At 38.8% G+C, this 23,592-nt stretch overlaps 1 protein-coding gene across 1 annotated transcript in view; it reads left to right on the top strand.

Annotated features, from left to right (window-relative positions):
• The first annotated feature begins 13,824 nt into the window (after window positions 1-13,824).
• Window positions 13,825-23,592, top strand: part of GTF2A1 (general transcription factor IIA subunit 1) — a 43,020-nt gene continuing 33,252 nt past the window's right edge. The window contains exons 1-2 of the mRNA XM_047795250.1: window positions 13,825-14,283; window positions 18,120-18,221. Of these exons, the coding sequence (XP_047651206.1) occupies window positions 14,254-14,283; window positions 18,120-18,221 (132 nt within the window). The 5' untranslated portion in view covers window positions 13,825-14,253. The remainder of the gene's footprint in view (window positions 14,284-18,119; window positions 18,222-23,592) is intronic.

Raw genomic sequence — 23,592 nt, 5'->3', positions numbered from 1 at the left:
GTGGGTTCAATCCCTGGTCTCGCTCAGTGGGTTAAGGATCCGGTGTTGCTGTGACTGTGGTGCAGGTCGCAGACGCGGCTTAGATCTAGCATTGTGTGGCTGTGGTGTAGGCCAGTGGCTACAGCTCTGATTAGAGACCTAGCCTGGGAACCTCCGCATGCGGTGGGTGTGGCCCTGAAAAAAGACAAAAGACCAAAAAAAAAAAAATTTGCGGAGAGAATTCTGGGAAGTTCACAGAGTAGGAAGCACCAGGAATCTGTCTGACATAAACATTTTGGAACTCTGAAGGTCATCAAAAACTTGCAACTTCCAGGCAAGGGCTTGGACCAGAAATAAACCCTCACAGATTATTAATTTTTTTAGACCATTTAATGGAGCAAAGGACAGTCTTCTCAACAAATGACACTGAGAAACTAGACACCTATATGCAAAAGAATAAAGTTAGAATAACTTAGCACCATATACCAAAATTTACTCAAAATGAGCATTCCTGTTGTGGATCAGTGGTAACGAAACCAAGTAGTAACCATGAGGATGCAGGTTTGATCCCTGGCTTTGCTTAGTGGGTTAAGGATCTGGCATTGCCGTAAGCTGTAGTGTAGGCTGCAGATGTGGTTTGGATCTGGCATTTCTGTGGCTGTAGCACAGGCTGGCAGCTTCAGCTCTGATTCAATCCCTAGCCTGAGAAATTCCCTATGCCACAGTTGTGGCCCTAAAAAGCCCCACAAAATAAGTCCTACAATTATAAAGCCAATAGAAGAAAACAGGGCAAAAGCTTCATGACATTCAATTTGGCAATCGTTTGTTGGAAATGACACCATAGGCACAGGTGACAAAAAAAAAAAAATAGACAAACTGGACTTAAGACAAAATTTTAAAATTATGCATCAAAAGACAATACCGGAGTTCCTGTTGTGGCGCAGTGGTTAACGAATCCGACTAGGAACCATGAGGTTGCGGGTTCGGTCCCTGCCCTTGCTCAGTGGGTTAAGGATCCGGCGTTGCCGTGAGCTGTGGTGTAGGTTGCAGACGCGGCTCAGATCCTGCGTTGCTATGGCTCTGGCGTAGGCCGGTGGCTACAGCTCCGATTGGACCCCTGGCCTGGGAACCTCCATATGCCGCAGGAGCAGCCCAAGAAATAGCAAAAAGACAAAAAAAAAAAAAAAAGACAATACCAACAGAGTAAAAAGGCAACCTGTAGATTAGGAAGATATACTTGTAAATCATATATCTGATAAAAATTAATATCCAGAATATATAGAGAAATCCCCAAACTGCAAAACAAAAAACACAACTCAACTCACAAGTAGAGAAAGGACTTAGATATTTCTCCAAGGAGATATTCAAATGACCAATAAACACTTGAAAAGATGCTCAAGATCACTAATCACTAGGAAAATGCCAATCAATACTACAATTGGATGCCACCTTACAACCATTAGGATGACTACTATTAAAAAAAAGAAAGAAAACATGCTAACAGTGAAATATTAGAAAAGGAATATAAAAATAAAATACCTTTCAAAGTCACACCCCCCCCAAAAATGAAATATCTAGGAATAAACCTGACTAAGGAGGTGAAAGACATATGCTGAGAATTCAAAACATTAATCAAGGAAATAAAAGAGGATTCAAAGAAATGGAAAGATATTTCATGCTCCTGGATTGGAATAATTAATATTGCTAAAATGGTCATACTACCGAAAGCAATCTACAGATTCAATGCAATCTCTATCAAATTACCCATGTCATTTTTCACAGAATCAGAACAAACAATCCAAAAATTTATATGGAATCATAAAAGACCCAGAACTGCCAGAGCAATCCTGAGGAACAAAAACCAAGCAAGATGCATAACTCTCCCAGACTTTAGACACCATTACAAAGCTACAGTACTCAAGACAATATGGTACTGGTACCAAAACAGACATACAGACCAATGGAACAAAATAGAGAATCCAGAAATAAACCCAGACACCTATGATCAATTCATTACTGACAAAGGAGACAAGAGTATAAAATGGGAAAAAGATAGTTTCTCCAACAAGTGGTGCTGGGAAAACTGGATAGTTGCATGTAATTCAATGAAACCAGAACATGCCCTCACACCATGCACAAAAAATAAACTCAAAACGGCTTAAAAGACTTAAACATGAGACAATACACCATAAAACTTCTAGAAGAGAAACAGGCAAAACATTCTCTGACATCAACCATACAAATGTTTTCTTAGATCAGTCTCCCAAGGCAACAGAAATAAAAGCAAAAATAAACCAATGGGACCTAATCAAACTGACAAGCTTTTGCATAGTGAAGGAAACCATGAACGAAAAAACAAAAAGACAACCTACACAATGAGAGAAAATGGTTTCAAATGATGCAACTGACAAGGGCTTAATCTCTGAAATATACAAACAACTTATGCAACTCAACAAAACCAACAATCCAATTGAAAAATGGGCAAAAGACCTGAATAGATGAAATGTGCCAATAGGCGCATGAAAAAATGCTCAACATCACTGATTCTTAGAGAAATACAAATCAAAACTACTATGAGGTACCACCTTATACCTGTCAGAATGGCCATCATTAACAAGTCAACAAATAACAAATGCTGGAGAGGGTGTGGAGAAAAGGGTACCCTCCTTCACTGTTGGTGGGAATACAAATTGGTAACAACCATTATGGAAAACAGTAGGGAGGTTCCTCAGAAAACTAAATATAGAACTACCATATAATCCAGCAATCCCACTCCTGGGCATATATCCAGACAAAAATTTCACTGAAAAAGATACATGCACCCCTATGTTCACTGGAGCACTACTGACAGATGAATGCATTAAGAAGATGTGGTATATATACACAAAGGAATACTTTTCAGCCATAAAAAAACAATGCCATTTGCAGCAACATGGATGGAACAAGAGACTCTCATCCTCAGTGAACTAAGAGAAAAACAAATACCATATAATATCACTTTTATTTGGAATCTAGTAAATGGCACAAATGAACCAATCTACAGAAAAGAAACAAACTCATGGACTTAGAGAAGAGACTTGTGTTGCCATGGGATAGGCTGGAAGTTTGGGTAAACCATTGCATATGGAGTGGGTAGGCAATGAGATCCTGCTGTATAGCACAGGGAACTATAAATAGTCACTTGTTATGGAACATGATGAAGAATAATGTAAAAACAAGAATGTGTGTGTATGTATACATACATACATATATATATATATATATATATATATATATATATATATATATATAAAACTGGGTCACTTTTCTGTACAGCAGAAATTGACAGAACACTGTAAATCAACTATAATAGAAAGAATAAAAATCTTACCAAAACAAAAACAGAAAATAATTGCAGGGGAGGATGTGGGGACATTGGAGCACCTTTACAGTGACAGTAGGAATGTAAAATCGTATAGTCACTATGGACTGTATGACAGTTCTTCCAAAAAATTAAAGATAGAATTACCACATGATCTAGCAATTCTACTTCTGGGTTTAAACCCAAAAGAACTGAAAGCAAGGTCTTGAAGAGATATTTGTACACCCAGGTTTATAGCAGCATATTCAAAATAACTAAAACACAGAAGCCAAACCAAGAATCTACTGATGGATGAATGGATAAAATTTGGTATATACATACAATGGAGTATTACCAGTTTTAAAAAGGAAGGAGATTTTGGAGTTCCTGCTGTGGCACAGCGGGAACAAATCTGACTAGAAACCATGAGGTTGCAGGTTTGATCCCTGGCCTTGATCAGTGGGTTAAGGATCCGGCGTTGCTGTGAGCTGCGGTATAGATCACAGATGTGGCTTGGGTCCTGCGTGGCTATGGCTACGGCGTAGGCCAGCGACTGCAACTCCGATTCAATCCCTAGCCTGGGAACCTCCAAATGCTGCAAGTGCAGCACTTAAAAAAAAAAAAAAGTAAGGAAATTTGGACACAGCCACAACATGGATGGACCTTGAGGACATTACGCTACGTGAAATGTCAGTTACAACAGGGCAAATACTAGGGAGAGGGTCAAGATGATGGAGCAGAAAGACCCTGAGTTCATCTCTCATTGGCACACCAAAATAACAACTATTTGGAGAACAATTACTGATGAAAAAGACCAGGACCTAACAGAAAGGTAATGCACAGAGTTTCAGTTCTGCAAGATAAAGAGTTCTGGAGATGCACTGTGGTGACAGCTGCATAACAATGTGAACGTGTTTAGTACCACTGACTGATACACTTAAAAATGGTTAAGATGGGAGTTGCCGTTGTGGCTCAGTGGAAACAAATCTGACTAGTATCCATGAGGATGCAGGTTCGACCCCTGGCCTTGCTCAGTGGGTTAAGGATCCAGCATCGCCATGAGCTGTGGTGTAGGTCGCAGATGCGGCTCAGATCTGGCGTTGCTGTGGCTGCGGTGTAGGCGGGCAGCTAGGAACCTCCATATGCCATGGGCGCAGCCCTATAAAGACCATTAAAAAAAAAAAAAAAAGGTTAAAGATGGTGAATTCTATGTTATGCGTATTTTATTAAAATAAAAACCACTGGGAAAAAAAAATCAACTAACACCATTCCCCACCACCAAATACAAATCCATTTCTGTGCTCTAACAACAAAACTTCTCAAGGAGTTCCTGCTGTGATGCAGCAGGTTAAGGATTCAGCATTGTCTGTGCAAGGACTTGGATTCAATTCCAGGCCTGGGAACTTCCATTTGCTCCAAGTACAGCACCCCCAGTCCCTGCCCCCCAAATTGTCCTATTTGCTCTTACCATTTCCTTATTTCTTATTTTCTTTTCAATCCACTCCAACTTATCTTCCATCTCTATCACTACACTATAATGGCTTTTGTCAATGCCCTTCAATTTGATAAATCCAAGACCTTTTTTTTATCATTATTTTATTTGCTTCTCAGCAGCTCTGGACAGCATTAACCACTCTCTTTTTGGACCTTTCTTCCTAGTCTATTTTCTAAATTTCAGCATGCTTCCGCTTTCTCCTCTTTCACTACTCACACAATCTCACACATTCCATGGCTGTAAATACCTATACAGGCGAAATTATTCACAAATCTTTGTCTCCAGGTCAGCTTACAGAGCTCTAAGCTTGTATTCAACCATTTATTATTGTCTCCATTTGAACGTTTACCAGCATGTAAACCTAACCAAAACAGAACTTTTCTTATCCAAACATGTTTTTCCCTCAATTTTCCCAACCTTAGTGCAGGACAACAACAACCTCCTAGTTACTTCACAGAAAACTATGAGGTATCTTTGTTCATTTTGTATTCTTCACGTTCCACCCAAAGCAAGCCTAAGTGGATCTCTTTTCAGAACGTGTTATGACTCTGTCGCTACTCTTCTCACCTGAATTTCTACAACTGCCTGACATTTTATATTTTACTTACTTATCCTGTTTATTGCCTGTCTCACAAACCTAATGAGCTTTATGAGTGAAGGGAATTTGATCTGTTTGTTCTTTATTACACCATACAACTATTTGCTGAATGAATGGAAGAAAAGTCTAGTGGGAATAAGACATGCAAAAAGTAATTATACTTCTTTTAAAAGAGGAGAATATGTACAAAATTTAGAAAAGACAGTATTTCCAGGCCTCAGAATTAGGGAAAGCTTTGGTCTTTCTCTTTGTGTGAAAGAAAAACTAAGTACCAGAATAAAGAACATGGGGAAAATGTCTGCCTTAAATTTCCCTATAAGATATATGTTGAAACAAAACACACAAAAAATATATCAAATACTATCACTTTCCAAATGATTCTTTTCCAAGAGTATAAGGAAATAATGCCAAGGGAAACCATAGAAGGAATTAAAGGTTTCAAGAGTTGATTTTTCCAGAAAGGAAGAAGGGATACAGATATGTGAAGAAAGACACTATAAGTGTGTAGTATGAAGAAAGATACAGAAAACAAATATTAAAAAACAAATAATTCTTTTTTTGAGGAATGAGAAAGGAGGTTGGTTTCAACTTTACTGCACATCTGTGTAAGATCTTCATAAATTCAAGAAGATATTAGAGACAACCAAGTGGATGGGTAACCTGTGACTAGCGATTGATACATAACAGGTGGAAACCCTAAGACTTATCAACTCTATTTCTAAGAATCCATCCTACAAAGATAATAAAAAGGTATATGAAGGGGCACATACAAGGATATTGTTGCAGCAATGTTTAAAATAGAAAAAAAAAAAGCTTAACTGCACCTTCTAGAAAACCATTAAATAAATTATTGTATATTCATACTATGAAATTCCATTCAGCCATCAAAAACATCTGAGTCACCTTGAAATTCACTAGTCTAAAAACAGGTCTGTGATTGACTGGGTCTATGAAAAAAGCAAATTGCCTGTAAAACCAAAAGCTTTTTTAAATTTTGTAATTTTTATTTTTTTCATTATAGCTGGTTTACAGTGTTCTGTCAATTTTCTACTGGGTGACCCAGTTAAAAAAAATAATAAAAAATAAAATCAAAAGCATGATTCCAATTTTGTATTCACCTATCTAGAGACAGGTACAGGAAAAACCTATGTGATAGACTGTGAGCAGAGGCAGGAACACAGGTGTTCCATTTTTTATTTTATGTAATTTTTAATCGATAGTTTTTGGTAATTTAACTTTTATTTTGTTGTTGCCCCCACTCCCAATAAAATATTTTTTAAATGTTACGACTGGCTAAGGTTAAAATTAAGAGGGATACATATGGAGATTAAGAACATTCTGAATTTAAAATGCTCTATATTTGATCATTATCCAATCACATTTTTTAAAAGTCAGATATTAATTCTCATTTGATTTTTTTAAAGTTAATATTGGGAGAATGCAAATACATCAAGGTCATTGAACAGAGGCTGTTTGGTATTCTGTAATTATTGTATTAAAAAAGAAAAACAGGAGTTCCCTGGGGGCCGGGCAGTTAAGTATCTGGCATTGTCACTGCTGTGGTGCAGGTTCAATGCCGCCTGGGAAATTCTTCATGCCCTGAGGCAGTCAAGAAAAATGAAAAATAAAAACAAAGGAAAAAAGGGAGACTAAGAGAAGAGAAAAAAAGGGAAGGAAAGCATGTTAACGGAAGGGAAAACAGGAAAGAGTTAGAAGGGATTTGACTATGTTGTCATTTGCTAAAACTAGAATTAACAAGCAAGTATGTTATAAATTTTATCCTTTGAAAATAAAACCATTGTTGGTGATAAATACCACTAAGGAGGCAATGAAATATACAAAGAAGAAATGAAACACTACTCCAGGGACTGTGGTTTCCTAGTCCTGTATTCTATCTGGGCTCCAGTTTATTTTGCCATCCTGTGGCCAAATTAGAGTATTGATTTGATTTTTATCACACACTACAAAATATCTTAAGTCTGAAAATCTATTCTTCAAACTTGATATTTACTGAGGTAGGGCAATGCATTTTACACTTCACAAATGAGCAATTAACTCTTGTCTAGAGATTTATGTAAAGCCTCAGTCTTAAACAATCTGAGTCATCTCAGGAAAGTGACAATTTTCAACTGATGTAGAAACAGAGAAATCAGTTATTCAAATGATATAGCCTCAAGAACTGGTGAAAAATGTATTTATTTAGAGTATAATATATAGGATTTTTTGGCTGCGCCCATTGCACACAAAAGTTCCCAGGTCAGGGATGGAACCCTTACTGCTATAGCCACAGCAGTGAAAATGCCAGATCCTTGGATTATGTGCTTTACCTCAAATTGGAATTGCTTTCTTCTTTCATCTAATTTTACAGATGAAAAAAATTTACAAGTTCAAAAGATAGATATTAGTTTGCTAATTGGTCAACTTAGTTCATAAGTGTGTTCTGTGAGTTCCTGTTGTGCCACGGCGGAAACGAATCTGACTAGTATGCATGAGGATGCGGGTTGGATCCACGGCCTTGCTCAGTGGGTGGGGGATCTGGCACTGCCGTGAGCTGTGGTGTAGGTCGAAGATGAGGCTCAGATCCCTCACTGCTGTGGCTGTGGTGCAGGTCGGCAGCTACAACTCCAATTCGACCCCTAGCTTGGGAACTTCCATATGCTACAGGGATAGCCCAAAAAAGTTAAAAAAAAAGTGTGTTTTGATTCCTCATATTTGTTCCACTCCACTGGTTAACATGCTCTAGACAGAGACAAGATAGAATTCATTTAATTTTCAGTACCATTATTGTTGTTGTTGGGGTCTCCAACCTTTAGCGAGAACCTACTTTGTGCCAATCACTGTGTTGAGAGGCCTTACATGCATTATTTCTTAATTTTCCTACAACTCTCTAAAGTTACAGATGAGGTAACTTGCCTATGATTGTAACAAGGACAAGCATCTTGGCTCATGCTCTTAGGTACTGCTATACCACTATCCCTGTCAATATACACAGCCTCTTCTAATTTATTGTGCAATGACAGTGGCGTGGGCACAATTTAATTTATTCTTCTATCTAACAATGAGAGTTATACCATTGACCCATTAAGTAAAATAGAAAGATTTCCCCTTCCCAATATTCTAACACTAAAAATGGTTACCTTCCATTTTCTTGTTTTATGAAAGCACTTAAAATATAAAAGTTATGCAGAACTGTTTTGATTAGAGACTCTTGCTACAAAGTGACCATTCTTGCCAAATTCAATCATTGAGTACGTGCTATTTGGAATAGGAAATGGGTGACTTTCGACTAATGTACAAACAGAGAAATCAAATGACTTAATAAATGGCTTTTTGATAATGCTTTTATGAAAGCAATTATATTTAGCTGGACAAAAATCTTGGTTTCAAGTATCAATTTTGTATATGCTATAGTTTCTTCTCCCAAATGAAGCATAATACATTATGTAATTAACATATATTTGATATACTTAGGGAGCAACATAATCTGATTCAAAACCTCCTGAATTGATAGTTTCTTATTTCTAAAACAGAAGGAAAGAGTTTTGAACCTGGACCTTTAAAATTTCATGAGGGAGTTCCACTGTGGCTCAGTGAGTTACAAACTGGACTAGTATCCATGAGGATGTGGGTTAGATCCCTGGCTTTACTCAGTGGGTTAAGGATCCAGTGTTGCTATGAGCTGTGGTGTAGGTTGCAGATGTGGCTCGGATCTGGCATTGCTGTGGTTATGGTGTAGGCTGGCTCCGATTCAACCCCTGGCTCAGGAAACTCCATATGCCACAAGTAGTGTGGCCACGAAAAGCCAGAGAGAAAGTGAGAGTGAGAGAGAGAGAGAGAGAGAGAGAGAGACAGAGGCAGAGAGAGACAGAGAGAGAGAAAGACAGAAAGACAGACAGACAGACGGAAAGAAAGAAAAGAAAGAAAGAAAGAAAGAAAGAAAGAAAGAAAGAAAGAAAGAAAGAAAGAAAGAAAGAAAGAGAAAATTTCATGAGTAAACCTTGGACAAGTCACTTTGTAATCCAAGTCTGTTTTCTAACCATAACAAAAGGATAATATTACTATTACTCACCTTTTTGGACTGTTACATGTTTTAAAGAAGATACCATATAATTAAATCTTTCAACTAAATCCATTATTATTATTATTGCTTCTCAACTTGGCAGGAAACACAAAATGGCAAATTCCTTTTTTTTTTTTTTATTTCTGTTTTTCCTGTTTAAACACTTTTTTTTTTTCCCCTTGTTGACTATGTCCTTATTTGAAGAACCATCCAACATTAATCCAGACTCTTGTTCTTGAGAAGGGTTTCTCGGAGAAAATGACGGTGTCCAATTCAAATTAACTGAGGATATTACTCACCTCATTGAGGTTACAAGTTTTAAAGGAGATACCACATAAGCAAAAATAAACAAATAGGACCTAACAAATTAGGACCTAACAAATTAATAAGCACAACAAAGGAAACTATAAACAAACGGAAAAAAAAGACAAGCTATGGAATGGGAGAAAATACCTGCAAGTGATGCAATCAGCAAGGGGTTAATATCCAAAACATACAAACAACTCATACAACTGAATTACTGAAAAAACAAGCAACCCAATCAAAAAAATGAGCAGAAGACCTCGACAGACATTTCTCCAAAGAAGGCATACAGATGATTAACAGGCACATGAAAAGATACTTAACAACCCTAATCATTAGAGAAATGTAAAGCAAACCACAATGAGGTATCACCTCACATAGATCAGAATGGCTATCATCAGACAGTCTACAAATAACAAATGCTGGAGAGTGAAGATAAAAGGGAACCCTCCTACACTGCTGGGAATGTAAACTGGTGCAGCAACTATGGAAAACAGTATGGAGGTTCCTTAAAAAACTAAAAATAGAGCTATCATAGAATCCAGCAATCCCATTCCTGGGCATATATCTGGAAAAGACAAAAACTCTAACTTGAAAAGATACATGCACTCCAACATTCATAGCAGCACTATTTATAACAGCCAAGACATGGAAACAATCTAAGTGCCTCTCAACAGCTGACTGGCTTATGATGTGGTCAGAGTTGTCTTGTGGTGCATCAGGTTAAGGATCCGGCATTGCCACTGCAGCAGCCTGGATCGCTGCTGTGGCGTGGGTTCAATCTTGGCCTGGGAATTTTCACATGCCGCAATGTGGTGTGTGTGTATATATATATTTAATGTGGTGTGTATATACATATATATATTTACAGTGGAATATTACTTGGTCATAAAAATATTACCATTTCAGCAATACAGATGAACCTAGAGATTTTTATACTTAGTAAGTCAAAGACAAACATTTTATGATATCACTTGTGTGTGGTATCTGAAAAATAACCCAAACAAGTTTATATTCAAACTGAAACAGACTTACAGACATAGAAAATAAACTAGTGTTTATCAAAGGGGAAGGTGGAGGGATAAATTAGGAGTATGGAATTAACAAATACAAACTCTGACACATAAAATAGATAAGCAACAAGGATTTACTAATTGCACAGGAAACTATATTCAGTATCTTGTAATAACCTATAATGGAAAATAATCTGAAAAAAATTAACAATCACTTGGCAGTAGGCCTGAAACTGACAAAATATTGTGAATCAACTATACTTCAAATTAAAATTAGGTGAACCCGAATATAATTTCATTTGGTTGGACTGAAATACATGTGTTTTTAATATCTTGAAAGAATGCTGTAATTATGTAGTATACTTCACAATAAGGCTTTCACTAGGATTAGCAAGTTTGAGATAAGCTCTTTCTTCTCAATTTCTGTATTCTCCAAAAGAACCCAATACTACTGAACCTCTAAGGGCTGTATGATGCCTAAATATGCCATATCATTTGCTTTATTTAGTCATTTATTATTTTAATTTAAGCCAATTTCCATGAATAGTCTTTTTAGATTTTCCTCTCTCTTGGCTTTGTTGCTTAAATAGTCATTTGGACAGTAAAACATTTAACCGTTTAGACATATTAAGGTTTGGTGTCATTTTGCTTATGGTATATTAAAATTTATGCATTGAGTTTTTCCTTTTGTTTGGCAGTTATCAGGTGTAAAACAGAATATTAATATTAAAAGAAGTGACTTTATATCCTCCAATATAAAACATTTAAAAAAAAAGATTCATCTAGAAGAAAGAGAGCACTATTATGTAACTAAGTACATGATACTACAAAGTACAAGTTCACAAGCTGAAAAGCCAGTATAAATGTTTCATATAAGGAACTGCTAAAATGAGAACAGTTATTTAAGATTTCAGGTACAATGAAGAAAAAGTTCACATACAAACAATTTAGTGCGATGCTACAGTCAATCTTAAATGGGAAGAGTTTTCTGTTCACAAATGTTCAGTTTTGTGAATTCATGAACTTTAGCCTCCAAATTATTCAGACCCACCATTTTGGTGAAAGATCAGAAAATGTCTTTTTCTGAAACTAAACTGGCTGACACAAACGTATCCCAACTGAAGAAATCCTATAGCTAAATGAAGATTGTAAAACAATAAACTGGAATGTAATCCATGATGGTTTACTTGGTAGTCATACTGTGGGGTGAAGAGAAGACATTTGGGAAAACTTTAATCAAGGTATTGTTGCAAATTAGAGTGTGTAAAGAGAAGCTGATGCAGAGCCTCCAAGGAGTCTGAAGGTCTTAAATGGAGGTCAGAAATAGGTTTTTTTCCCCTTTTAAATTCAAGAACTATATTCAATTACTTCATAGGTCAGACCCAATCAGAGAATACCTGTTCTTATTCTCTTTAGGAATATTTCTGAGGGAAGTAAATCTCATATATTCTACCCCATGTCCTATTTGCAGTGATCCTAGTTTTAACTGATGTCAAAATACTTGATCAATTTAGTTAAGAATACTAAGTGATAGGGAAGAAAAAGAGGTGAAAGGTGAGGGATTCCATGTACCAACAGTAGTACTTAAATAAGGAGGTAAAAAGTCCTCTTAAAATGGTAAGAAATTAAAGACATTGGTTAATTTAACTTTTCGGGCCAATGGTCACCTGAATATTACATGAATTACAAATGGTGATGGAATCATAATTTTATATAATAGCATAGGACAATATGATTTCCTGTGGTCTTATCTCTTTCAGTGTTCCCAAAGAGGCCACTGTGCAGGGAACTGAAAAGCAACTGATCTTTCTCAAATCTTCTTTCAGGAGCATAAGTTTGACATTTTGTTTTGCTTTGCTTTTTGAGGATCAACTCCCTCACTTGTCCAGACTGCATTCCATGTCACTCGCAATTCCTAGGGACAAGAAAATTAGGAACTGTTGAGTTCTGTCTTCTAAACAGAGTATTCCGTTTTGCGTGAAATGTTGATATAAAGGCGGGATTAGCTTGGGCAGAGCAGGTCAAACGCCTACTGAGTTGCCCTTGAATACATAGCCATTTTCTGCCTGCTCTCTTGCAGCGAAACGCCATGAGAGTTGATGGGTCAAGGGCAAGTATTCAAGATGTTAGCACGTGCTGAACATATGGAATCACTGAATTTTTGCAACATTAAAAAAAAAAAAAAAACAACCAGGAAAAGTTGTGCGGTCATAATCCAGGTGGTGACCTTTTTTTTTTTTGGTTAGTTTTAACATTTCTACCACCTTGAGAAGTTATTTGAAGTAAGTGGGCTTGGAGAGGCCGGGACTCTGGGGAACGGAAACTTAGACTTTGTAGCTGTACTGATGGAGACAGACAACTCTGCTGGCTTCAGGGATTATTAATTGTGGAATGTAATAATACGTAATAATTGTTGAATGTAGTAAGAGGGGAACCAAATCAGTTCCCTTTCAGGAACTCATACACAATTTTGCAAGCAAAAGGCCCACCCTCAGCAAGGCGTGCTAACGCTTCAGGAACTAGGAGTCTGACCTTGGCTCACGCTCGGAGATGACTCCGCACTTAAAACTTTTGCCGGAAGCCGGGCCACGTGACCCGCCCTTTTCCACAGCCATGCCTAGCGGGGCAGCCGCCAGAGCTCCTACATTTCCTAGCCCCTCCAGCGTGGGACAGCTCAGAATCGCCCGACAGGAGGCGGAATCAGCTAGGTTTCGACTCGAGCGTCGCCACAACTCACGCTTTTCTCCAGCAAAGCTTTGCAAGTTCTTCACCCCAAAACAGCAGCCGGAGACTTCCGCCTGGTTGCCGACCACGTGATCACGCGAGATTTGGGGAGACCGCGGTCGGACTTCCCTACTTAAATCCCCGGGTCCCGCCCACACAACACCCTCCCCTGAGCGTGACGACGCGGCTCGCGGCGGCCTCCGCCCCGGCGCGCCTGCGCACGCGGCTCTCGCGGTGTCTTGCGCTCAGCCCCGCCCACCTCTGCCCCCGCCCTTTCCGCCCCTCCCTCCCCCTCCGCCCTGTCTCTCGGCGGCAGCGGCGGCAGCGGCGGCTCGCGCAGCTCGTTGGCTCACTATATAAAGGGGAGAAGCGGGCGGACCGGACGGCTGGAGCTGCAGCCGGTGGCGGCAGCGGCGGCGCGGGGAGCGGCGACCAGTGGTGGTTTCCCTCCTTGGCGCGGGGTGGGGAGCGGGCAACGCCCCCCAAACCCCAGAAGGGTCGTGCCCTTTTTTTTTTTAAGGGCGATCCTCGAGTTTTTAGCTCCGGGAGGACTGCCCCCTCCTCTTCCTCCCCTCGCCGATCCCCTCTAATCCAGCAGGATCCGATTTTGTTTAAAATTCCCCCCCCCAATTTTGCGGTGGCTTGGGTCACCCTCTGGGTGTTTTTTTCTTTTTTTTTTCGTTTTGTTTTTATCTTGTTTTCTCGGGGCTTGCCCCCCTCTTGTTTGTGTTGTGTGTGGAAATGGCGAACTCGGCAAATACAAACACCGTGGTAAGGACGTGGTTCGGTGGCCGGCGGGGGCTTCGTTCAGGCGGCAACAACGGCCGGACCGGGCGGGGGCGGGGACGGCGGCGACTCCCGGCCTCGACTCTCAGCTGCCCGCGCGGCTGCCGCCGCTGCCGCCGCCGCTTCCCGCCTCGGGCGGAGCGGGCCGGGGCGCGGGGCGGCGGGCGCGGGGGGGTGCCGAGGGCTCGGGGCCGCGGCGGCAGGGAGGGCGGGGGTGCCGGCGGGGCCTGGGACTGCCGCGGGGCGGTCCGGGCCGCTGAGGCGGTTGAGGCCGGGATGAGCGCGCGGCCCTGGCTCCAGACCCCATCCGCCAGGAGGGAGGGCGGGAGGGGAGCCTCCGCTTCCTCCCCGAAGCGGGTCCTGCCGCGCTGGCTGGAGAAGGGCTCTCCGAGCAGCCTCAAAACAAAAACCGTGTCTGGGGAACTGGGCGAGTCCCCAAGACCCACCGCGATCCACTTTAACGCAGTGGAAGGCTAATGGCTACTTGGGGGTTACTTTGGGTGTTGTGGCGGGTTGTGCTTAGGAGGCTTCACTGGGGCCATTTTACGTTTAAGGAAAAAAAAAAAAAAAAAAAGGACGAAGGTTGAAAAGCACTTATCTCGGTTCCTTCCGAATCGGTAAAATGGCGAAGGGGAAGCAACCCCCCCCCCATCGTATCTTCGACTAGCAAAAACACCAAAACAAACAAAGCTTACAGTGGTCAAAGTGCCCCCACTTTCGCCTCGAAATTTGCCTACTTCTCACCGTTTGTCCCTTTTTTCTTACTTGCGATCACGTAGGTTTGCAAAAAGCAGTCACATAAATAACCTTTTCAGTCACCAACGCAATGTGATCACTAGTCCACCCCACTCTCTTATTTTTATTATGACAATAAAACACGTTTTTGCCCGGTCCCAAATGCAGACAAGCCCGCGGCCGCCCGACTCCGTACCGTTGACGACTCGGGTCGATCCATCATGGCTGCGGCCGCTTACCCTGCCTTTCAGTCCCTGAGCCTTGTGGTCCTCCTCCCTTTGGCTGCCCTGTTTATATAGAGCCATTGCCGCTCTCTAATATAGACTCTGCCAGGATGGGAAGGTGCTTTTCAGGCCTACGTCACCGCCTCTCCATTTAAACACCAGATCCGGCTTTAAATAGTGAGAGCTGCTGAGAGCGGGGCTGGGAGGTGCGTGCTCTCGAGGCGAGAGGCAGGCGTGTGTAGAGCTCAATTTATTTCCAAGTCCTTTCGTACTCTAATTTCATACCCAATCGGGGCTGCTTTAGGAGCCCTAAGTTTTTGTTTTGATGCAGCAGCTGGGACTTAACCTTTGTTAGGGGAAAATAGAATTGCTGTCCCTTTTTATTTTGTGTTTTGTTTTTAAAGAGAATTTTAGCTTAGATGTCTTAATTGTTCCTGTATTGAGAAGATGCATGCATTATTGTTTTTTGTTTGTTTTTGTTTTTTGTTTGTTTTTGAAAAGCTTTAGGCATTACCTGTTAGCTGTAGAGGATTTGATTTTGGTAGTGCTTTGTTTATCAGGTATTCAGGGAATGTTAGACTGTAGCTCGTAATACTTCATTATTTTTCCTATAATAAATATTTGAGACAGGAAGCTTTTCAAAGTAGATAAGTATCTAAAGCTTTGACGTAGGACCTCCTGTCAACAATACGTGTATGTATGGGATATTATGAATAATGTGAGAAGGCTTAGTGCAAGCTGGGTATTCAAAAATTAAAATTCTAAGTAGACGGTATTTTCATTTATTTGCATGGTAATATGGTATCCAATATAGATATTAATCCAGTTTATTTTCCAATATTGTACTAGAGTCTCAAACTTTTGAAGAAACCCTTTAATCATTAGATTATGCCACTGATGGCCCTTTAATTAAAGTTTCAAAGTTTGGACTATCTGGTTTTTGAAAAACAGGACAAGCCTAGATTACTATGTATTTCATAAAAGACAAAAACTTTGGCTCAAGTAAAATAAAGTTTAGCATTTTAAATGAACTTGCTTAGTTCACATAGTGCCTATGTATTCACATATTTTTAATAACATCGGTATTTTGGACACTTTTTAAATTAATGAGCAATCTTGAATTACTCTTTATGCGTATACTTCTGAAGAATACACATTTACCTTCCTTCAGCTGTAGTGCATGTGAATCTCCGTGGTCACTTTGCAAGTTAATTAAAGCACCTAGGCAAACTCTTAAAGTAAGATTGATTCATTAAGTAGGGAGTTCCAGAGGAAAGCACATTGTACCTATAAATGTGTGGATCACCAAGCAGATATTTTTAGGGGTGACTGACTTCAGAAACACCAAAACAGCATCTAGTTTGCTGAAAAAATAATTTATGTCATCAATATAAGATTTATACTACTAATTTAAAATTATACTGGGGCTTTATAATGCCTTGGTTTAAATATATATATATATATATATATATGTAATTCAGTAGTTGAATTACCATAGATAAAGTGATATCCATAGTCATATAGACTTTCCTCATTATGGAATCAGAGTGTTGAAATAAGGAGGCACTATAGAGATGCAGATTTTACACATGAATAATTTTATTCACAGAGGCAGATTTGGAAAAATAAAAAAGGAAGTTAGTGAATGGAACAGCAAAGGTGAGAACCTAGGTACATGAATTGTTTTTCTTTGGTGATGAAAGGGCACAAGTAGTTTTTAATAGTCGAGGTAGGTTGTATGGAGGAACTTATTATTTGTATTGTTGGCTAGATAAGGACACATTTTCTTAGAGGTTCCCCCTATGATAACTGTATTGCTGATAGAAATGCTAATGAAACGTTTATTTCTGTTTGAGGTTTGCTTATGAGAGCAAACCCTTGGTTTTATTTTAACTTAAGCAAGATATAAAACACAAATAATGACAAAGAATTAGAAGAAAAAGGCTTTTAGCTCTGTATAATAATAGATAGGATTTATAACAAGGTCGCTCTGGTTTTATACTCTAACAGGCAAACTTCCTTTTGTCTGTCATGTTAAAAATAATTCTTGTCTCTTACCTTTTGGTTTTAAAAAACTATGTGCTTTTGAAAGTGCTTTCACATCCATTCTCGTTTTATTTTTCTGGCAGCCTTGTAAAAGCAAGCTCCCCCACCAGTAATGCCAACAATAATAACTGCGATGATAATAACAATAATTTGAAAATAAACACTGAGGCTGTTCATGATTCAGTTCTGTAGCATCATCTGGGCAGTAGTAGAAGGAGAGAAATCTTGGAAAAGAGATCATTGTTCCTGAGACCTTGAGACCTGTTATTATAGATACATTGAACAACCTAATGTTATAATTTAAAGGTACAGACTGGGTAAAAAAAAATAGAAATTAGGTGATTTTTGATTTTGAATACTCATTAGGTTGCAGATTACCAGGCACATGATCACAGGACACAAGGTTTTCTCAAGTCTAAGACAGTGATAATGTTAAAGAGATGTAACAGTAGTTAAACCAAGCAAGGAATAATAACCAGACATAGCAACCCATAAAACTGTATGGTTGGATAATGTTAAGTGTTTTGACTATAACAACATTGGAAATTGTATGGACCTTGTATGGGTAGTGATCTCCTGTGTATGAATTGTTTTATTAAAACACGCAGTCATTAAAAAACTCATTTTAACTAAGACAAATGGTATTTATTGGAATGGCCATGTCTTTAAAGTTATATTTTCTAAAATAAGTTTTATAGAGTTGGAAAAATGATCATTGTATTACATTTAATTTGTTTTGAATTTGTGAAAACGTGTTATATATTTTAACATGTGAAAAGCAGTCTTTTTCAATAGTCTTTTATTTTCCTTTTAAAGCCTAAATTATACAGATCTGTGATCGAAGATGTTATTAATGATGTGAGAGACATCTTTTTGGATGATGGAGTCGATGAACAAGTTCTGATGGAACTAAAAACTGTGAGTTTGCCTTTTTTTTTGTCTTTTTGCCTTTTTTTTCTAGGACCACTCCCACGGCATATGGAGGTTCCCAGGCTAGGGGTCCAATCGGAGCTGTAGCCGCTGGCCTACGCCAGAGCCACAGCAACGCAGGATCCGAGCCGCGTCTGCAACCTACACCACAGCTCACAACAACGCCGATCCTTAACCCACTGAGCAAGGCCAGGAATTGAACTTGCAACCTCATGGTTCCGAGTCAGATTCGTTAACCACTGTGCCACGACGGGAACTCCAAGTTTACCTCTTTTTTTTAAAAACAGTCTCTTCAGTCAGAGACTATAATCCATAATTTTTCCATATGATGACCATTTGACTTTGTCACAAGAGGCAGTATAGTTAAATGAAGGGTACTGGTTTTAAATCTTATCTCTACCATCCATTCTTTCTCTGACCATAGGCAAACTACTTATATTTCAGTTTCTTTATATGTGAGATGGTAATTACTAGTACTTAGCTTTTAAGTCTGTTTTGAGGGTTAAATGTATATATAAAAATGCTTAGCACAGTGCTTGGCAATAGTATTAGCTATTATTAATGGACAGTTAGCATCCATTTATGGTGTAATTACTTGAATAAGTCCTTAATAACAGAATTTCACGTTTTGGAGTCCAATTCTCTTTGTAGGCCAAAAATTGTGTTTATAATATATGCTGCTTTGGAACGGCTTTTCTGTCTCTTAGATTTACTTGGGTTTAAGCAGAAATATTTAGATACTTTATTATTTAGCATTTGTGTTTTCTTGCTGATGCAATGACTCATGAAATTGGGGAACATTTTTGCCTTACTGCCCATAACAGTGGTTCTCAAAATATGGTCCGTGGAATTCCCCATAGCCTCTTTCAGGGGGTCCTTGAAGTGGGACAAATGCCCAAGTCTGAATAATCATAGTATGTGTGTCGTATTTCCAGTAAAAATTGTGTTCCTTGTAAAAAGTGGCCAGTTACCCTTGCAATTCAGATGCCAAGTGCTTTTCCTTGGGATGACTGTTTCATGTGCAGCAAAAGTACTTCATGTATGCTGCCCATTTTGATGCACTGAATATTAAGATGATGTTTACTTGGGAGTTCCTGTTGTGGCTCAGCAGTAATGAACCCAACTAGTATCCGTGAGGAAGGGGGTTCAATCCCTGGCCTTGCTCAGTGGGTTAAAGATCCCGCATTGCCATGAGCTGTGGGGTAGGTCGTGGTATGGCTCAGATCTGGCATTGCTGTGGTTGTGGTGTAGGCTGGCACCTACAGCTCTGACCCCTAGCCTGGGAACTTCCATATGCCATGGGTGCAGCCCTAAAAAGATTTTTTTTTTAAAAAAAGGATGTTTACTTGAAGGTCAAGATGAGATCAGTGTTAATATTAAGACATGCAATAGTTTGATGTTCTATAATAAAATGTATTAAAATTTGGAATATCTGCATACTACACTGAACTCATATTTTCCACATGACTAATGCATGATGTTACAAAATCCCTCCAAAGTAAAAGATAAATTAATGGATTTTATTCTCAGAGTATGAAAAGTTAATTGGTATATGGTTTCAGATTGTACATTGCAGCTAACTTTTAAGAAAACATCACTTAAAATGCTTTTTCCTTTCCCAACTACTTAGCTGTGGGAAGGCAGATTTTCTTCATATACCACAACTAAAAGTGAATGCAGAAACAGAGACATGAATCCAGATATTTTCTTTTAAGCCATTTCTCACTGGGTTTAGTTGGAAGATACAGTTATTTTTATTAAAAATATTTATGTTAATGGAGTTCCTCTAGTGGCGCAGCAGAAAAAAATCCGACTATATGAGGATCTGGGCTCAATCCCTGGCTTCACTTGGTGGGTCGGGGATCTGGCGTTGCTGTGAGCTGTGGGGTAGGTTGCAGACATAGCTCAGACCCTGTGTTGCTTTGGCTGTGGTGTAGGCTGGCAGCTATAGCTCTGATTCAACCCCTAGCCTGGGAACTTCCATATACTGTGAGTGTAGCCTTTAAAAAAAAAAAAAAAATATATATATATATATATATGTTAACACATAGTGGATACTTCGTCATATTTAAATGTTAGTTAAACATATTTTTAAAATCTTATTTGTAATTCATACAAATTTTCGATTTTCAGTAAATCGAGTTGAGGTCCTCATTAATTTGTGAAAATTAATTTGTGAAAATGATAAAGGATCCTGAGACCAAAAAGTTTTAAAACTACTGGCTTCAAGTTTGGGAACTGAGCTCCTTTACAGCTATGTACAAATAAGTAATCACAGTTAGTGAATGCTAAGGAACATTTGTTGTGGTCTTATTTATCCATTCAACATAGGTGTGGGCACTGCAATTTAGCAACTTAATGTTTTAAATAAAGCAAATCTTACGTGTATTGTGAGCTTACAGTAAGATTCTGCCCCTGTGAGGAAGGAAAATAATACAGGTTCGATTGAGATAAGGAAGTGTTTACCTTGAGAGAAATGTAATGGTTACTGAAAGTGAGGAGTAGGTATCTAAAAATCCAAGTGAAGGAATGCCAAGTCTGAGACATAAGTTGGAAGAACAGCAATATAAACTACTCGGACACATGAAGTATATCTCAGGGATATGGATAAGAATGATCTTATTTTGATTCCTTAGTATTACATGAAGTGAATATTTTACAAATTGTGTCACACTCTTATAATGGCTGTCCTGTAGTTCTGTGACCTTATGTAGAAGGTATAGCATTTTTAGGTGTAAAAAGTCAGTCTCAAAGACTTTAATTTACCCTAGGTCAATCCAGGTTGTTATTTGCTCTCACTTTTCATCAGGTCTAGAATTGACTGTATCTTACTTGACCCAGTAGAATCAAGGTGTTCTCTCCCAAGGGAATGAGCTGTCTTTGAATCCAGATAGCTCTGTCTGCATTTTTGTTACAAATGACTATATGTATGTATATCATATGTATACAAGTATGTGTATATATACTATATAAAAGTAATATATATGTTTTATAGGTTATGCACTGATTTTTTTGTGTGTGTTTAATGCTTGGTTTTATATGACAAAAAAAGTGACTTTTTCAAGTTCAAATCAGAGCCTCTACCACAAGGCCTGGCTTATGTGGTTGGCATTCAGTAAATACTCAACTAAATAGGTTAATAACAAATGTGCTCCAGAATCTAACTGAATAAAGTAGTTTAATTTTTTTTTTTTTAATGGAGCATACTCTTCAGTTCTGGGTTTTAGTTGAAATTAAATCTAAAACTGTAAGACTAAAATGAGTATATGTTATTTTAATTCTCTGTACTAAATTTCTTCAGGATCTCATTAAAGTTTCCAGAATGTGCCCTAGTTTTAACAGTTTGACAGCCAACACTATCCAACAGAACTTTCTGTGGTGATGAAAGTGTTCTGTATTTGTGCTCTCCAGTATCGTAACTATTAGCCACATGTGACTGTTAAGCACTTGAAATATGGTGATTGGAACTAAAGAACTGAATTTTTATTTAATTATAATTTCATTTTAAATCACCACATGTGACTGGTGGCTATTGTATTGGACCCCATAGATTTGGATATTCTTGATAATGAAAACTTAACAATAATTTCATATTTTATGATTTATAAAGAACTTTGTCAGTAGCTCCATCCCCTTTCTCACCATTTTACGGTGTTTCACAAACTTAACAAAAGCCTCCATATGGCTGTGAAGGATACTTTGGTATATTAGATTATGAATTAAGATGACTAATGAAAGTGCCTGTTATTTGGAATTTAAATAAATAATGCAGGAAGGAAGGTGATTTTAAAAAATTCATTCTAGAAGTTCCCTCATGGCTCAGTGGGTTAGGGGTCTGGCATTGTTGCTCCTGTGCCTCTGGGTACAACTGTGATGTGGCTTTCATCCCTGGCCTGGGAACTTCTGCATGCCATGGGCATGGCGGGAAAAAAAAAAAAAAAATTCAACCTGATTCTTGAGGTTATCTCTTAATATTATAGGTCTCCTTTAATGTATGAACTATGGGAGATAGAAAAGACGCATAAAACATAATCTTGCTCTTTTTTTTTTAATTAAAGTTTAATTGATCTATGGCATTCTACTAGTGCTGGGTGGACAACATAGTGATTCAGTATTTATACATTACAAAATGATCACAACTCGATTTTCAGTAAATCTATATTTGAATGTAAATTGTGTTTTGGATTGGGAATGAGAGTCTCTTTTTCAAAGTAAGTGAAAAAATTATTCTGATCTCTAAACTGTCAGACCCACCTATATACAAACAAACAGCAAGTACTATGGGAGATAGATTACATGGCCTCTCTTCTTAATAAAACAAAATGAGAGGAATTCCTCAATTTGAGACAAATCTATCTTTTCTCAGCCTTGGCACTACTGACATTTTGGACCTGTTAATTTTTTTTGTTGTAGAAGGCTGTCCTATTTTTTGTAGGATATTAGCAGCATAGCTGCTCTCTGCCCACTAGATGCCAGTAGCACCCCTTAGTTCCAGTAACCAAAAATGTCTCCAGATATTGCCAGATGTCCCTGAGGGAGAAAGGGCAAAACCATCCCTGATTAAGAACCACTATTCTAAATATGCTCTGGTTGTATATAAACAACTTAGACCATAAGTTGAACAATGATCCATTATTCTACTTTATTTGCCCTTAGGGAAAGCTCTGTATCATTTCTAGAGAGCTCCAAAATGCAGTTATCTTATGTTTTATCCAGGTGGTAGGTGTTTTTTGTGAAAGTAGGAGAGTTGTTCAGAATCTGTAGCCCCTACTACCAAGAAACAGTAGATCTGGTCACATTTTATAGATCAAAAATAGATTCAGGAGTTCCCTTGAGTGGCGCAGGGAAAACGAATCTGACTAGGAACCATGAGGTTGTGGTTTGATTCCCGGCCTTGTTCAGTGGGTTAAGGATCCAGCATTGCTGTGAGCTGTGATATAGGTCGCAGACGCGGCTCACATCCCGTGTGGCTGTGGCTGTGGCTGTGGCATAGGCCGGCAGCTACAGCTCTGATTCAACCTCTAGCCTGGGAATCTCCATATGCTGTGGGTGTGGCCCTAAAAAAGCAAAAAAAAAAAAAAAAAGATTCAGCAAGAATATGCTTTGGCAGATAATTTAACAAGTGGTAGAGACTTGAACCTAGGCCTTTTGTCTCCAAATAAGGGAGGTACCAGAGTTGTGACTAAACCTGCTTTGATGCCAGCAGTGCAGTTTTTAGAGATTGGAAATTTGGACCAGAGCTGTGAGGCAAGTGAGGGCCTAGGGTCCAAGAGAGTTTTTAAATTTAAAGGATATTTACTCTTCACTTTCAGGGTTCAGCCCTGTTTGGGAATACTAGAGTCAGATTGCCTGTATTATG

The sequence above is a fragment of the Phacochoerus africanus genome, chromosome 9 (genome assembly GCF_016906955.1).
Source record: "Phacochoerus africanus isolate WHEZ1 chromosome 9, ROS_Pafr_v1, whole genome shotgun sequence".
Taxonomy (NCBI): domain Eukaryota; kingdom Metazoa; phylum Chordata; class Mammalia; order Artiodactyla; family Suidae; genus Phacochoerus; species Phacochoerus africanus.
Note: the sequence above shows the minus strand (reverse complement) of the source record. Positions and strands in the feature narration are given on the sequence as shown.